The sequence below is a fragment of the Protopterus annectens genome, chromosome 10.part0, assembly GCF_019279795.1.
Source record: "Protopterus annectens isolate FY-2018-M chromosome 10.part0, PAN1.0, whole genome shotgun sequence".
Classification (NCBI taxonomy): domain Eukaryota; kingdom Metazoa; phylum Chordata; order Ceratodontiformes; family Protopteridae; genus Protopterus; species Protopterus annectens.
The window spans coordinates 1,590,426,019-1,590,441,461 of NC_056744.1; the positions used below are offsets into that span (position 1 = coordinate 1,590,426,019).

At 39.2% G+C, this 15,443-nt stretch overlaps 1 protein-coding gene across 2 annotated transcripts in view; it reads left to right on the plus strand.

The window, feature by feature from the left end:
* The window catches only part of LOC122813762 (sulfotransferase family cytosolic 1B member 1-like), a 163,826-nt gene that overhangs the window by 60,364 nt on the left and 88,019 nt on the right, over nt 1-15,443 (plus strand). For both annotated transcript variants that reach the window (XM_044086253.1, XM_044086252.1), the window contains exon 4: nt 5,755-5,852. In XM_044086253.1, the coding sequence (XP_043942188.1) occupies nt 5,755-5,852 (98 nt within the window). The remainder of the gene's footprint in view (nt 1-5,754; nt 5,853-15,443) is intronic.

The window sequence follows — 15,443 nt, forward strand, 5'->3', positions numbered from 1 at the left end:
GTGTGCCAACCTGTTTTATTGGAACGATTACCATGTACCATATCAATAATAGTGAACATAAACTTGGCTGTGGGGTGTGCCATATGATGTTTATATAAAGCATTATTTATTCTTTTTTGTTTAATATTGCTAATGTGTTCTGAGATACGTATTCTCATGGGACGCGAAGTTTGCCCCACATAGAATGCTCCACAGTTGCAAGTGGCCAAATAAATAATCCAATCGCTGCTGCAGTTAGCAAAAAAGCGAAGATCAAAAACTTGGGGGCAATTCCTACTGGAAAATTCCTTGGATTTGTTGATATATTGACAGTTAGTGCAATGACCACAACGGAAACATCCACATAAGATGTCCCCTGATAAGGTTGTCTGGACATACTCAATGTGTCTGGTGTCACTATGTTTATAATGATTGAAATATGAATTCAAATTTTTACCTTTCCTATATGAAAAGAGACATCTGGCTGGAATGATATTAGAAATGTCCTGGTCACGCTGTAAAATATTCCAGTGTTTATGAATACTCTGAATCAGACAATTGGAATTCCTGGAGAAGGTGGTGGTAAATCTAAGAGGTTGAGGTGATATATTGGAATGGTCCTTATATTTTAATAAATCAGATCTCTCCATACAATTGACTTGATGCTTGGCAACTGAAATATCACCCACCTTGTAACCCCTATGTTTGAATCTGTTGGTCAAATCAACCTGATTCCTACAAAATGTGGCATGTTCTGAACATATACGTTTGGCCCGGATGAATTGGGACTTAGGGATGTTTCGTGCTATATGTGGAGGGTGGAAACTGGAAGCATGTAAAATGGAATTGTACTGTGGGAATTTTCTATACATTTCTGTCCCCAGCGTATCATCAGGGAGCCTATTTAATAGGACATCTAGAAATGTAATACTATTCAGATCATGATGTTCAGTAAAAACTAACCCCCATTCATTATTGTTAAGATAAGAAACAAATTCTGTAAGTCCAGTTTCGGTACCCTTCCAAACAAGCCATACGTCATCCAAGTAACGCCTCCATATATCAATATTGGGTAAGAATAAGTTTCTAGAGGGATCATAAATGATATGTATCTCTACATAGGCCATAAAGAGATCTGCATAAATGGGGGCAAAGGATTCCCCCATTGCAGTCCCTTTTGTTTGCCAAAAACAAAGATCCTTGTAATAGAAGACGTTACTTGTGAGAACATGTTGTGCCAAACCCACCAGGAAGGAATTGAAATCCAAACTATACAAGTTGGTTATTTCAAGCCAATAAGCTAATGCATCCAAGCCTGACTGGTGTGGAATGTTCGTGTATAATGCACTAACATCAAGTGTACATAAATACCAATCAGATTCCAGTTGCATATCAGAAATTATTTGTAAAAAGTGGGTTGTGTCCTGTAAACAGGAACGTATAAAGGGTAACAGTGGTTTAAGATACTTCGTCAGGAATAATGAAAGTGGCTCAGTGATATATCCCCTCCCAGAAACTATTGGTCTACCTGGTGGATGTGTGGCATCCTTATGAATTTTGGGGAGGAAATAAATGTACTGAATAGTGGAATCCTTGATGAGAAGTTGATGTACAGTTTCATTAGTAATGATCACCCGATCTTTGGCTTCTGTTAGAAATTGTTCTATCCGTTGAATGAATCTGAATGTAGGATCTACAGACATGTGTGAGTAATATCTGGCATTAAATAGTTGTTTTTTAGCCTCATTATCATAATCAATCCAGTTTAGAATGACAACAGCACCACCCTTATCAGCTGAAATAATTACAATGTCCTTATTGCTTTGTAGTTCCAGAATAGCCTGCTTTTCAGCATACGTAATGTTATTGTGTTTATACACCACATCAGAACTGAAGAAATGTAGATCTTTAAGAACGTTATTCTGGAACTGATGAACTATAGGGTGCATAGGTGGAGAAAAACTGGATTTATGATATGTAAATTTTCCAACATCAAAGTTACTATCAGATTCACCAAAGAACAGTTTCAAATTCAAAATTCTACAGAAACTCATTAAGTCCTGTGCTAATAAATCTTCAGAAACCGTAAAACCAGGTATGAATGTTAACCCTTTATTTAGGACATTAATATGTGATGGAGACAAGTCAAAGTTGGACAGATTCAAAACATTAGTACTAAAACATTCATTCAATTCTTCAATGCCATTTCCAATAACCCTTGAATATTGTGAACCTCTTTTGTGTTTGCACCCCCCCGCTTGTGTTTAGTCCTAAAGGGACAACCTCAGGAGTTCTTTTTGGGGATGGAGACCCTGATACCGCCAGGGATTCATTGTCAGTTCCAGAGGATGTATGCTCAATAGATGAGGTTGTATCAACACTGCGCTTACGCAGAATGGACCGTGGTCTCTTCCTCTTGTTAGAAGGGGCAGGAGAACTAGTGAATCTGACATGTTTGGTCTGATGTGTAAAGGGACTCCCTCGGGAGTAATCCTCCTGATCTCTAGAGAATTTCTTCATTTTCCTTGCCCTGAGTTCAGCATCAAACTTTTTTAAATCAGAGGCCGCTTTGTTAAGCTGACCCCCAAATGAAGGCTCCTGTTCCAAAGTTTTTAATTTGTTTACTATAACACTAATTTCATCCAGTCCCCTGTCAACAGCACAGTTATGAAATTTATATAATTCCACAACAAAAGCCATAGTGGCTTCCTGTTGTATTTTAAGCCATTGTTTCATCAGCTCCTCGTCAGCATTGGTCACATGAGGAATGATACGTATACGTAAACCCCTAGGAGTAATATCAGCAGCCTGATAGGCTTTAAAGAGTTTACTGTGCCAAACATTTGCTCGTAATGATCTAAGTAATCTATTTAAGTCATCAAAAAGCTTATGACATAGTACTTCCAGATTGGATGAATCTGATAAATCAGTAATACCCTGATTAGAAGGACCGAGCCCGAAAGCCCCAAGATCCTCTCTATCTGCGACCAATCCAGTGATGAAATTGGAAAGGTCCATATTGCTATTCAAAAATTCTGAAAGCTAAACAGAAAAATTGTATCCAAGAACTGTCAATAATAGTTTTGAGTGCAAAACTATGACAGTTAAAATGATTAGTGGACAATAGCAGCAAAATCCATAATAAAAGTTAAAGAGCTGCGTCCATATCCAAAAAAACAGAATAAATGCCCAAAATATGGTGTCATGAACAATACAATATCATCATGAAAACCAAAAAAAGACCTTGGAGCAAAAGTGTGTCTATTGATAGGGGGCTGGATGAAAAAAGTCCACAATACAAACAGAATAGAACCAAGTTATCCAGAACCGAAAACATACTATGATGCTGAACCAATGTAAAGAATATTATGCAAAAAATTAAATGTTCAAAAAATATATACAAATAATATCCTCAGGGATCAGAGAAAAAAGCCCAATGTACAAGAAGTAATAGGTTCAAAAAATTTTTAAATTAGTAATATTGAGATCCGAAAAGTGTATGATCCCATAAACTCGACAAATAGTGAGGTGTCTTCATAGAGGTACAGTTAAAATGTCAATATGTCAATATGTATATATATATATATATATATATACATTAGTGATTATTCATAGCAGTAGTAAGAATAATACATAGTATAGTATACATATCAGAAACCTGTAAATAATTGTCCACTGGATAGAATTATACCAAAATTGAAAGTACCTATCTGCACAAAGAACTGTGGGTGGACCCTTGGGAAAAAAATACCTATCCAACAATGATATCCAAAAATTGGATACATACAAAGGAATTAGAATATTCAGGATCCATATACCACCATAAAAATAGAACCTCTATGTATACATTAGCCAAGAATATAAAGCACATGTATAACAAACAGAACCAATGTCATAACAGTGCATATAAGTTTATAAAAAGCAGAACAAATAATATGAAATACATTGGAGAAAAATCAAATATCCGTATTACTGAAAGCTACAATTGACCTGACGACACTAGGCACACCAGAAACACCCAATATATCCTTGTAGCATGAATATTAGCCAGGAATATAGCAGGAAGTGTCCCAGACCAAATATTATGTCCATATAATGGTACAATGTCCTCCAGATATTTCGCACTCAAACGGACGAAAGCCCAGTTGCATCAAACACCATTGAGATACCCTATAATGAGAATTAATCCCAAGTATGATGTCCAAAATTAGAAGAAACAAAAATGTACCTGAAGACACTAGGCGCACCAGAAACACCCAATATGTCCTTATAGCGTGAATGTTATCCAGGATTATAGCAGGAAATGTCCCGGACGAAATATTATGTCCATATAGTGGTACAATGTCCTCCAGATATGTCGCACTCACACAGACTAAAGCCCAGTTGCATCAAACACCCTTGAGATACCCTATAATGATAATTAATCCCAAGTATGATATCCAAAATTGGAAAAGACAAAAATATATATAGTCGCCATAGTTGCCATACAATAGCTAAAATGCTGAAGCAAAGTAATCACGTTCCATAGTATTAAACCCTTGTCTTCCGAAATCCAAAAGCGTGCAGTGTAAAACACGCTTAATGAAGAGCTGGAAAGTGAGCGAAAACAAGAAAAAATCGCACCCAAAACAAACTTCATGAAAACAGATGACACCACAGTATTAAAACTACTTTGAAAGCATCCAAAGTAGCGACCATACGGCACACAGAAGCAACTGCGAGGCTGATGTCCGAAAGCATACGCTGTAATGTCCAAATGATGTTCAGTACTTACAAATATAAGACAAAGGAAGGCAAATCATACGAATGGATTAATACAGGATCCACCAATAAAGTCCAAGAATAAAGTTTAAACTCCAAAAGCTAAAGATGAAGGAAGCAGAGCTGCAAAAAATCCCTGCAGCGGTATCAGAGTCACAGGCCCCAGCAGGAAGTGAAAACCAGTGTCACACACAACAAAATCCCCTGCACGAGAGCTGATGCACGGCTCCAAAAAATGAACCCGATAACACACAAGAAAAAAGAGCCAGCAAACAGTGACTGGATACCATAATGTTGATTAGCTACCTCTGATCTAAAATCCTATGCCAGTCCTTTATTCAGAATAGAAAGTTTATGGCTGTTCCACACATCTAGGGTCAAACTCATGGATCAATAAATACACACATACACACACACACACACACACACACACACACACACACACACACACACACACACACACACTCGCACACACACACGTCCTTCTTGTAAAGGATAAATAATACTGTGGTAGAGGACAGCAAACCCACTCCTCAAATGTTCTCCTGTACCTTCAGAATTTCTACCGTTTTAAACGCATCATCTTGTGTAAACGTGCAGATCTACCCTTCACCAAAATAAATTTGTACTTCATGCAATTAGATCTAGCGGGACTGTTATTCAAGAAATGAACAGAGCAGATCAAATCTGGCATTTGAGTTGCATGATGTACTTCCTTTCATTAAATTCATATCATATCTTTGAACATACTATATAAAAAAAATCATTTCACTGTTACAGAGAATGCATTTGTAAAGAAAACATTGATGTATGTAACATTTTTAATAAACACAGAAATCATAAATTCTGCACAGCTGAATGGTTTATATGCTGTAAATATTATTTAAATGGAATATATTATCTACATCATATTAAGTGCTTTAGAACATATTTATAAGCAATGAGTGTATGACTTGAATGGTCCATGCTTTATCTAACACTTTTATAAATTTAACTCTTTTTGTTCATCTTTAGGTGTGGTAGATGCTGAAAAGATGCCTTCCCCTCGAATACTAAAGACACACTTTCCATTTCATCTTGTGCCCAAGTCTTTCTGGGAACAGAATTGCAAGGTAACATTATTTGTCAATGAATACAAATATAAAATAATAATGTCTTTCGGCTTTTCCCGGTTAGGGGTCGCCACAGTGGAATGCAAGTCTGCTTATGATTGGCAGTAGATTTTTACGGTGCCGAGGTGCCAGCCCGACCCCCAACCTTCAACAAAGGCACACCCATTCACACACGCACCTACCTGCATTTCGTTAAATGTCACTCAACTGCAGGGAAGACATGCAGACTCCACACAGAAGGCATTCCAGCAGAGAATCGAACCGGAGAACCTCTTGCTGTGAAGCGACAACACTAATTGCTGAACCACTGCGGCCCTATCAATGGATGCAAACATATATATGTATATGTATATATATAGTGGTCAAGGTGTAGATTATGTACAGATAATATTTTTTATATATATATATATATATATATATATATATATATATATATATATATATATATATAAATATTTCTATATATATATATATATATATATATATATATATATATATATATAGTATATATATATATATATATATATATAAAGTATATATATATATATATATATAAAATCAATGGATACAAATATATTTATATAGAAATATATATATATATAGAAATATATATATATATATATATATATATATATATATATAGAAATATATATATATATAGAAATATATATATATATATATATATATATATATATATATATAGAAATATATATACATATATATATATATATATATATATATATATACATATATATATATATATATATATGTATATATATATATATAAAATATTATCTGTACATAATCTACCTTGACTAGACCTTGTTAGTCAAGGAGAATAGGCTACAAGCCTCATGAGTCTGTCCTAGAGGCTATTGCTTCATGTACACAGCCAGCCCTCTCCTCCTACCACCCAACACTACAACCTGTGAGAGATGCATTTATATAGCCAAACTGCAAGCAAAGCTCTCTTCATCCAAGACTGGACTAGACAGTCAAGAGGAGAAGGTAAACACTTGCACCACACCACACTCATCACATAGTCCATCAAAACCTACACCACCAAAACACACACCTACATTCGTGGAGGCTCTCAAAAAAATCTACCCAAGCAACAGAGACCTCCAAAGCAGAAACGCAAGCAACCTCCACCCCGCAACACAACCCAAATGACACATAGCCCACAAACTCAGTGTGCCACTCAACCACAGTCCATAAGGCATAACAACGTACCTAACACTCTAGTCATAGGTGACTCTATAGTCAGGCACAATGTTCCACTCACCAGGCTAAACAAGGAGAAAGTCACTGTCAGCTGCCAGGATCCACCACATAACGGATGCACTCAGGTCACTCTACAGCAAGTACAAATATGACTCTGTCATTGTCCATGTTGGTGTGAATGACCTGAGACATACCTCCCTGGACTACATGAAAAGAGACATGGAGGAGCTTTCTGATCCTGTAGCCCAGGCAGGTATGACCCTAGCCCTGAGTAGCATCCTGCCATCACCCAGAATGATACCACAGTACAAGGACAAAATGATTGACTTCAACAATTGGCTAAGCTTCTGGTGTCATTCTAAGGGGATCCAGTATCTGTCTGGCTGGGATGACATGATCTACAAACCACGATTCTTTGCCAGAGATGGCCTGCACCTGTCGCCCTTGGGATTCCAGATACTGGCTACGGCTCTTGCCACCCCTATAGTGCCTTTTTTAGGCAAGATTCAAATGACAATTTCACCAGCGTAACAGGCACAAGCAAGCAAAATTTAGGGTAATGCTATTCAATGCTAGAAGTCTAAACCTCAAAATGCACTCACTCGAGGCACTCCTTAAAATGGAGAACATCGACATCTGTGCAGTGACAGAGACCTGGTTCAAGGCTCCAGAGAACACCCCTGCATTTCCAGGCTATAATTCATACCACATCTTTCGGTCACCTAACTTGTACTGATGCACTAAAGGTGGAGGCGTGTCCATATTCATTAAGGATATCCACACCTCCAGACTAGTTGCTCAGCATAATGAATCTGAGATTATCCAAGTGCAACTAAATCTGGGCAAGACCGCAAAGCAAATTGTAGCTTGCTACAGATCCCCCAACATGCCCCAGGATTCCCACTCCTCATTTCTTGATACACTGGAAAATATTAGGGTACAACCTAACACCCTAATAATGGGTGATTTCAACTACCCCACCATTAACTGGGAAAACTATTCATGTACCAACTCTTGTGCTCAACGTTTTCTGGAATTCATAAATTCCAATGCCTTGGATCAACTTATCCATACCCCCTCCAGGGGCAGCAATATCCTAGACCTGGTCATTACCAACATGGGCAACTGGTGTTCCACACCAGAGGTCAATTCCTTGTTGGTCAGATCTGACCACAAGCAAATCACCCTAGACATCCACATCCCAGCCCCACCCCCGATTAGGGAAACCACCGTAAAAAATTTCTTCAAAGCCAACTTCACGCTTTTTAAGACAGAAGTGGCAAACTTCACGACACCTATGCTGATGGACAATAGAGATACAACTGCTGAATCCTATACAGTTGCACTGTATAAGCACTTACACGAGTGCATGGATAGTGCAATCCCTAACAGAACCAAGATGCTATCCTCCAAAAAAAGGAAGCCAATTTGATGGTCCCCTGCTATAAACAAACTCAACAACAGATGAAAGAAACTGTTGCAAAAAAGAGTAAAATCCCATGATTGGAGGAACTCCGTGGTCAGCCTCAGCAAGAAGCTGAGATCCCTCATAAAATCCTCCAAAGCTAGTTACGAAAACAAAATCACCACTGATTCTAAAGACAACCACAAAGCATTCTTTAGCTATGTCAAGAATCTCAATGGCAACACTCAGATCTGCTCTGAGTTACAGCACAATGGCACTAAATATACAGAACCAACTGATATTGCCAACATCCTAGCAGGTAGGTTCAGTGCTAACTTTAGCCCTCTCTCATCCCCTAAAGGGCCCATCTCTATACCAGAAGAATGCAAAGTACCTGTAATCACGGCTACACAGGTAAAAAACACACTCTCCAAAGCCAAGAAAACAGCATCCATGGGACCTGACAACATCCCAGGCTGCATTCTACATGAACTACAGAACGAACTGGCACCCTACCTAAGTACCATGTTCAATCATAGCCTCACCTCAGGCTTTGTGCCCACTGAATGGCGCACAGCAACAGTTGTCCCACTACACAAAGGGGGAGCCACCACGGACCCAGGGAACTACTGCACCATTAGCCTGATGAGCCTGGTCTGCAAGGCTATGGAGCGTATCATCATGGGACTTATAAACAATGAAATTGGTAATCTCCAAACTCTGGACACTACCCAGTTCGGGTTTGTAAAAGGCAGATCACGTCTCCTAAACCTGATAGACTTCTTTGAAGCAGTCACTAAAGCTGTAGATAAGGGTAAGGTGGTACACACAGCCTATCTAGATCTTGCCAAGGCTTTCGACACCATCCCCCACTCTGGAATTATAGACAAACTCACTAAACTAGGTATAAATCCCTATGTCACAAGATGGGTTGCCAACTGGCTCACTGATTGAACTCACACTGGGAAAGTAGCAGACTCTAAATCCAACTTCAGACCAGTGACAAGTGGAGTACCACAGGGTTCAGTCCTAGGTCCTCTCCTGTTTGGTATCTACTTCTCTGAAGTACAGGCTAACACAGAAGGTCTTTAGCTAACAAAGTTCACAGATGACTGCAAACTATGAGCCATAATCAAATCTCCTAATGATGTGGACATCCTACAAAAGGGCCTCACTGAGACAGATACCTGGTGTCAAAGTCATGGCCTCAAGCTCAATGCCAAAAAGTGCATTGCCATCCCTTTTGGTAAAAACTCTGTACCCATGAACTACCACATAGGCGGTAGTCTACTTAACACCGAAAGTATGATAAAAGACCTTGGGACACAGATGGACAGTAGTCTTTCCTTTGATAATTACATTGCCACAGTAGTCAGGAAATCCTTCTACGTGGCACACCTCATCACAAAAGGTTTCTCATCCATGAAAAAAGAGGTCATTTTCCCCTCTACTCATCACTCATTAGACCCATTACAGAGTACAATGCCCCTTTTGGTATGTACCTCACAAGACATTTACAACAACTGGAAAGGCCACAGAAATACTTCACAAAGAGGATTACTGGCCTCAAACAGATGCCCTATGCAGACCATCTCAAAAAACTCCAGCTTTACTCTGTCGCATATCGCCTACTCAGAGGCGATCTCTGCCTAACATACAAAGCTATGTCAAACCCAGAGCTGTTGGACATGCTCCACATAAAGTAATCCCAATCCCTCCAAGCTACATGCTTTAGAGACCTAAACCTTGTTACCACAATAAGCAGAACATGCTAGAGGGATAGATTCCTGTCTCAGAGACTTCCCATACTCTGGAACAAACTACCTATCTATATCAAACAAAGCTCCTCATTAGCACTCTTCAAGAAAAATCTTGATGATTGGATGGGAGATAGGAAATTCATCCCGGGGATCACTTCTGTGGCTCTGCTTGACAGGGGCACAGGAAAATAATGTTCTTGGATGGCAAAAGCCAGGGTACCATTTGGCTAGGCTTATATAGACCCTAAGGCTAATAGCCTAGTACCAACCTATGAACCAATATAGATACAAGGTAACTGTTGTGCCTGAACAAAATGGAGCTTTAACACTCTTAAATAGAAAAAAGAAATAAGGGATGACAGAGGAAGAGGTAACTGCTGCTTCAGTTGCTTGAAAATGTTAAAATATGTGCATGCAGCTCAATACGCATGCACACAGATGCGTTAAAGGCATTGTTTACAAGCCTAAGAGTCAGCTGTGTAACACTTTTAAATGTTTATGCACTCTGCAGTTCAAGCCAATGCTTAGTAACAAAATTATAATGTCAGCTCTCATGTTATAAAGACTGTTTCTTCTACTGTTTGAAAAAGTGAATTTTTCAACTAAACAGAAGTATGACTCCTATATCATTCATACCTGCCATCATAACATACTAACTTTTATTTTCAGTTCACAATGATATTTCCCCCTCACAAGTTCAGTCACTTTGCAGGGTTTCTTTAGGTACTTTGGTTCATAGGTTCATAAGTTCATAGGTTGGTACTAGGCTATCAGCTGTAGGGCCTATAGAAGCCTAGCCATAACAATTCTCTGGCTATTTCTTCCCACACTATTTACTTCCCTGGACCCCTGTCTAGCAGGGTGACTGACGTGATCCCCGGGGTGAATTTCCTTTCTCCCATCCAATCGTCAAGGTTCCTTTTGAAGAGGGCCAAAGAGGCAGTCTGCTTGACATGTATGGGCAATCTATTCCAGAGCCTGGGGAGTCTCTGGGTCAGGAAGCTATCCCTCCAGCATGTTTTGTTTATTGTGATGACAAGGTTTAGATCCCTGAGGCTTGTGGCTCTGAGGGATTGGGAATTCTTTAAGTGTAGCATGTCCAACAGCTCTGGGTTTGACATGGCCTTGTATGTTAAGCAGAGGTCGTCTCTGAGTAGGCAATATTCAGCAGAGTATAGCTGGAGTTTTTTAAGGCGGTCAGCATAGGGCCTCTGCTTTAAGCCTGTGATTTTTTTAGTGAGGTATTTCTGTGGCCTTTCCAGTTGTTGTAGATGTCTTGAGAGGTACATACCAAATGGGGTGTTGTATTCTATAATGGGTCTAATGATGGATGAGTACAGTGGGACAATGACCTCCTTTTTTCTGGATGAAAAGCCCTTAGTGATGAGGTGTGCCACATAGAAGGTTTTCCTGACTGTTGTGGCGATGTGGTTATCAAAGGTGAGACCACTGTCCACCTGTGTCCCTAAGTTTCTTATCACACTTTCGGTGTTTAGTGTACTGCCACCTATATGGTAATTCACGGATACATATTTTTTCCCAAAGGGGATAACTATACATTTCTTGGCATTGAGCTTGAGACCATGGCTCTGGCACCAAGCATCTGTTTCTGTAAGGCCCTTTTGTAGAGTATCCACATCATTTGGGGATTCAATAATGACTCCCAGTTTGCAGTCATCTGCAAACTTTGTTAGCCAGAGTCCCTTAGTGTTGGCCTGTACTTCACAGAAGTAGATGCTAAACAAGAGCAGTCCCAGGCCCGAACCCTGAGGTACTCCACTTGTCACTTGTCTGGAGCTGGATTTGGAGTCTGCTACTTTTACAGTGTGGGTTCTGTCAGTAAGCCAGTTAGCAACCCATTGGGTGACGTAGGGATTAATGCCCAGCTAAGTAAGTTTATCTATGATTCCAGAGTGGGGGATGGTGTCAACGGCTTGGCGTGGTCTAGATAGGCTGTGTGGACAACCTTACCCTTGTCCATGGCTCTGGAGACTGATTCGAAGAAGTCAGTCAGGTTCAGGAGACAAGATCGGCCCTTCACGAACCCAAACTGGGTGGGGTCCAGTATTTGAAGGTTGCCAATGTCTTTGTTTATAAGTTCCATGATAATACGCTCCATGGCCTTGCAGATAAGGCTCGTCAGACTGATGGGATGGTAGTTTCCAGGATCCAAGGTGGATTCCCCCCTTGTGGAGTGGGATAACTGTAGCTCTGTGCCACTCAGTTGGCACGAAACCTGAGGTGAGGCTATGATTAAACATGACACTTAGGTGAGGTGCCAGTTCATATTGTAGTTCATGTAGTACACAGCCCGGGATGTCATCTGGTCCCATGGATGCTGTATTCTTAGCTTTGGAGAGTGCGTTTTTTACCTGTGTGGCCGTTATTACCAGAATTTGGCAATCTTCCAGTATTGAGATGGGCCATTTATGGGGTGAGAGGGGGGTGAAGTTGGCACTGAATCGATCTGCCAGGATATTGGCAATATCCTTGGGATCAGTATGTTTAATGCCATTCTGTTTTAGCTCAGAGCAGATCTGAGCATTGCCATTTAGATTCTTGACATAGTTATAGAATGCCTTGTGGTTGTCTTTGGAATCTTTGGCAATTTTATTTTCGTAACTAGCTTTGGAGGATTTTATGAGGGATCTCAGTTTCTTACTGAGGCTGGTAAGGGAGTTTTTTGCATCCTGGATAAAGGCTGTATAGCTTTTTTCAGATGAAGTCACAGCAGACATCAGTGTATTGGCTGATGCTACCTATATAATGTTTGCATGTGTCTGAGAACCTACTAAATCCTCTACACTTGAGAATGAAAATGGTCAACACTCCTTGTTAGCATCAAGCCTGAACTCCCTGTCCATATTATTTTACACAAAAAGCCATTCCTCAAAGCTGGGGTAGACGTTTAGCCATCCATCCTTCTAAAGGTATCACACTGGTCATTACCACCACAGTTAAGGTCCGGGTGCATTCCTCCATCCATCTTATGGTGTAACACTGGACATGCTGGGGTAGAAGTTTGGCCATCCATCTTTCTAAAGGTATCACACTGGTTATTGCCACAACAGTTAAGGTACAGGCACATTCCTCCATCCATCTTGTGGTGTGACAATGGACATCATCCTTCTTGGGGTATGAATTTTGTCATGTATTTTTCATTTGCTATGACTGAGGGTCATGCATTCTTCTTTGGGCAAACTCTGATCATACATGCATTTATGGGTGCATACAGGGCCTACAATCAAAACTCAGTCATCTTATAATGGATGTTAGTAGTTTTGGTAACTGGGCACTATGAAGCCAGGCTGTGTGAGTTCTCCAGATGTCATATCCCATACAAAATATGTGCATAGCAGGCCAAAATCTTGATATAATTAGTTTTGATTGCCACTTATCAGGCTATGAATATCCTTATACTGGTTAGCAGCAGAACTTTTATTTTTTACTCTGGCATTCAAACTGTGAAATTTATTGCCTTGTTTTTGTCTTCTTACTTCTAGTTTTATTTAGTCTAGATGGGCCATCAAGTTTTGATTTGAAGGAAAAGTAAAAAGGCATGGACATTCAGAAGGCATATACCTGAAACACTTGATGCCCTTAAGGGGCCATTTGCATATATCCCGTGGGCCTCTATTCCAGGAGGTTTAAGGAACCATACAATGAAAACTCTAGCTTGCCTAGGGTTTTCTTTTAGTTTTTACTAATTGTTTTTTCTGTGTAACCTTTTTACTTTTTGGTTTTGTTTGTTAGTTGGGAGTTTTTGTTTGCAGACACCTTAACAGTTATGGACATCAGCTGGATTTAAAGTCCCTGTGTTTCTGGAGTATAGACAGTCTGTGTTGTACTGATGAAGTTGTAAAAGGCTAAAATTGGTATCTCCACACCTAGTAGGGTTCGGCTTTGTTGGCTTAAATGTTTTGATAAAGACAAAAAGAAAAACTAAAAAAGTCATGGACATTCAGAAGTCATACAGCTGAAACACTGGATGTTATTAACGGGTCATTTGTATGTATCCTATAGGCCTCTATTCTAGGAGGTTTAAGGTATCACAGAGTGAAAACTCTAGCTTAGTTAGGTTTTTCTTGAAGTTTTGATTTAGAAACAATAATGCTGATGTATTAGTTACTGTATGGACTGCATTTCAGTAAGCACAAATAAGTTAACTGTGTTGTCTTATAGAAGTTGCTGATTATGATTTATGGATTCTTGGCATGCAGTATAAATGAAATGATTAATACCAATTTGCTTTGTGAAAGGTTTAAATTCTTCAGATAAGTGCTAACTCTATTGCTATTGAAAATGTGTTAAACTGAGCCATTTACTGTATATGGCATGTAACAGTACAGTGCTGGTGCTTTTAATGTTGGGAGAGGATGTACAAATAACATCTGGACATTTAGACTGCAGCAACAGCAGGTAGGAACATAGACTGCATGAATGGCCCTGTAAAATCACTCCAATAGTGCTGGCAGACATTTTGTTAGATTTTTCTTTTGTAAGAATGTCTCAGTATAGCATATAACTTAATCCCCAAACGCTACATTATTTTTCAGTAAGATTACGTCAGGTTTTGCAAGGTGCTTGTAACCACTATCATAATAAATAAAACAATAAAACATTAAAAGACAAGATGTGCAGGATAAAGAATGATTAAAAATGTAATAACATAATCATAACCACTAATTAGTAACAATCATACACCAATATAAATATTTGCTTCAGGGACCCTTAAAATCATTCACTATGGAGGATTACCTAACCCACTTGGGTGTGGGAAATGAAGACAATAACTTTTTTTTTAAATAAAAGATAAAAATCTCTATTTCAACATGGCTCATTCCTGTTGAAAGGACAAACAGCCCAAGTGTGACCTTCACAAGTATGAGATGGAATATAGTGTGTGTGTGTGGTGTGTGTGTGTGTGTGTGTGTGTAGGTGTGTAGGTGTGTATATGTATACATACATTTCTATAGTAATATACTGAATTTGAGGATGCAGTGCCTTGCAAGATTGTACTTACTCTGATGTAGGTTAATCTTGGAGTTAGTTTACATACATCATTTTCAGAGTCTTATCTCTCTTGCTCTTTCCCTCTCTCACTTATTAATTTAAATGTTTTATGCTGCCAGGTCAAACTCTGTATAATTTATCTTTCAATTAGTTCCACTATCCATTATATAGCTGATTAAGGTTAAATCC